This window comes from Aplysia californica, unplaced genomic scaffold, assembly GCF_000002075.1.
Source record: "Aplysia californica isolate F4 #8 unplaced genomic scaffold, AplCal3.0 scaffold00008, whole genome shotgun sequence".
In the NCBI taxonomy this organism is placed as follows: Eukaryota; Metazoa; Mollusca; class Gastropoda; order Aplysiida; family Aplysiidae; genus Aplysia; species Aplysia californica.
This window is the reverse complement of record NW_004797278.1, coordinates 647,989-650,822: the sequence shown is the minus strand read 5'-3', so window position 1 is coordinate 650,822 and position 2,834 is coordinate 647,989. Positions and strand designations below refer to the sequence as shown.

Genomic DNA, 2,834 nt, shown 5'->3' with positions numbered 1-2,834 from the left:
GTCCTAGCTGCGAGCACATGCAGTAAAGTGGAAAGGGAAAGACGGGAGGGAGGCGAGAGATTCATTCAACAATCCATCTCTTTTTCCACCCAGGCACTCCGTACTGTTTCGCATCAGTAGTAACATTATCGTCCTCAAACCTCAACACAAATCTCTCTCTCTCTCTCTCTCTCTCTCTCTCTCTCTCTCTCTCTCTCTCTCTCTCTCTTTCTCCGCTGTCTCCCGCTAGCCGAGAGCCGCACGCACCAATAGAAGCCCATAAACTCGACGGGCGGAATGACAGGAAATCCCTGCCCACAACCAATGAAACGGCGAGGAATCCTCCTCCGTTCAGCCCTCTCGGTGCAGGAGAGCGTGGATCAATGATGGCAGCTAGGATTAATGGCCCAGCCAGCGGGGTGGGCGTTTAAACTGGGCCTGTTTCCGCTGTGTTGGTTCAGCCCACCGAATGACGAGGGCCTCTCGTGCTCTGTGATTATTTTGTTGGGAAACTTTGAGATTTGTTGATAGTGAAGTTAGAACCTATCAGTGACACCGTGTGATATGGCGCTCATCCACATTATTACTATTGCTCTCATTATTCGCGCGTGCTTTTCTCTATAAAGAAGCGAGGTTCCTACATTTTATGACAGGATTCACTTTGGTGGAGTTTTAAAAACTTGATCTTTGTATAAGTGTTTCTCTCAAAGATGAAACGGTAAAAATAGGATCTAAATTTTTGGCTGTGTTTTCATTGCGGCTTCTGAAGATTACAGTACGAGTCAGGTGTTATCTAAATGATGAATCTGTTTGCAACAATCTAGAGATGCTGCGGAAGGCTGTGTCTTCGTTCGTCATTTGAGGTTGTGACTTCGTAAATGTTCGGATTGCTCGACTTCGAAAGCGATGTGCGAAATTTGAATCGTTGGATGTGAAACTATTTATCAGTGAATTTATGTGTGACATGGTAATAGGTATGTCTTTGTGCACCTTTAATCTTAATTTTAAACTGATAAGTTGGATACTATTTAGCCCTTTGGATTATTAATTGATTTCACTTTCATTTTCTTTATTAATATCTATACTCTTTGTGGAGATGTCTACAGGGAACGTTTTGATCATTCGGCATGTCTAGATCTAGATGAAATATGCTTTCCACTCTTATAATTTTGTCAGAAAATAATAATTCAACTTTGCACAATGAAATATATTCTGCACTTTCTTTTGAACATTTAATTATTTTAAATCAATCTGCTTAAAGACTTCTATTCTAATTGTAAATATCTGATTTCCCACATTTGTTTCTTGGCACTGGCCGAAGACTAAAATCTGCTTTATCTACCTTTATCTCCAGCACGGGCCTAGGACTGGCGTGATTCTGTCACCAGTAGCGTAAGGACTACTCGCCGGACACAACATTATTTTTTTGTCCCTCCTAGACGAGCCTTGAGCTCCCTACGACGGCCTTCACCCTGACGGGCCACTCCAGCAGCTACTTCAAGCAGGACTTTGCTGGCTGGTTCCCGCCACCGCCGCACACCTCCGCCTCCACAGCCTCCTCGCCTGCCTCCTCTTCGGACGTGGCAGACATGCTGGACTACTGCACCAACCTCGGGACCGATCCCGTACAGACGGGCTACGGTGGCGGCCACGCACACCACCACCACCATCAGCATCACCACCCCGCCCACCCCCACAGTCAACAGCACACGTCATCACATCACAGTCCGGGCTCAGGGAGTTCCTCTAGCCCCGGTGACCGTAACTCCGCGCCCGCTCCGTCCTCCGCTGTCCCCCCGGGCATGTCATCCATCTTGAACATGAACCATCAGAACTCAATGGAGACCTCAAGACAACAGAGCGCCTTCGTGCTCAGCTCGCCTCCTCTAGCCGCTCTCCATAACTTGACAGAGATGAAGTTCCCGTCCACCTCGGGATCTCTACTGCCTCAGGACTATTCCCCAGACGCGTTGAAGCAGATGCAGGTAGCCATGTCCCACGCGCTGTCCACCCCTCACGGCATCTCGGACATCCTAAGCCGGCCTCATGCGGCTCTTGGTCTGCCCCGGCTCAACCCAGGCATGTACCTCGGCCACCAGAATCGCTTCCCCAAGCTGGCAGAACTCCCGGGCCGGCCGCCGATCTACTGGCCTGGAGTGCTACCGCAGCCCTGGAGACCACCTGGTGAGTCCGTAGAGCCGGGAACATGAGACTTTTTATCGGGATTTAATGACAACTTACCCGTTTGTCGGCCCATTTCGATGTGTACTTAGCACCAGTTTATTTGTTACACTTCTGTAAAGTGGGAAAATGAGATAATAAATGCTAGGTCTATATTTGCAAAAACACACAGACAAGTGGGCAAACACACATGTACGCAAACTTAATTCAGATAGTTAGAAAGATCTATAGACACACAATCTGAAAGACAGACAGACAGACAAACAGACAGACAGAACAGACAGACAGACAGACAGACAGACAGATTGGCAAACAGAGAGATAGATAGATAGATAGATAGATAGATAGATAGATAGATAGATAGATAGATAGATAGATAGATAGATAGATAGATAGATAGTATTTGTCCTTTCTTTGATTGCTTCTTTAAGGAATGGCTGTCCGTGTCTCTCCTCTGTCTGACTTGTCTAACTTCTCTTTCTATCATTCTCTCAAGCAAGTTGTCCTACAACACTGTGCACTGAATTACCTCCTAGATTATTGTCCTAGTTAAACCATCCCCAAATTCTTTCATAAATTATTCTTTTTGTTCCTGTCCGTCATTGTGCGTGTGTGTGTGTGTATGTGTGTGTGTGTGTGTGTGTGTGTGTGTGTGTGTGTGTGTGTGTGTGTGT

The 2,834-nt window shown here is 46.7% G+C and overlaps 1 protein-coding gene across 1 annotated transcript in view; it reads left to right on the top strand.

The window, feature by feature from the left end:
- The first annotated feature begins 383 nt into the window (after nucleotides 1-383).
- LOC101864349 (homeobox protein Nkx-6.2) overlaps nucleotides 384-2,834 on the top strand; it is a 39,377-nt gene continuing 36,926 nt past the window's right edge. Inside the window, exons 1-2 of the mRNA XM_005089675.3 lie at nucleotides 384-953; nucleotides 1,334-2,163. Coding sequence (XP_005089732.1) covers nucleotides 1,569-2,163 — 595 coding nt within the window. The 5' untranslated portion in view covers nucleotides 384-953; nucleotides 1,334-1,568. The remainder of the gene's footprint in view (nucleotides 954-1,333; nucleotides 2,164-2,834) is intronic.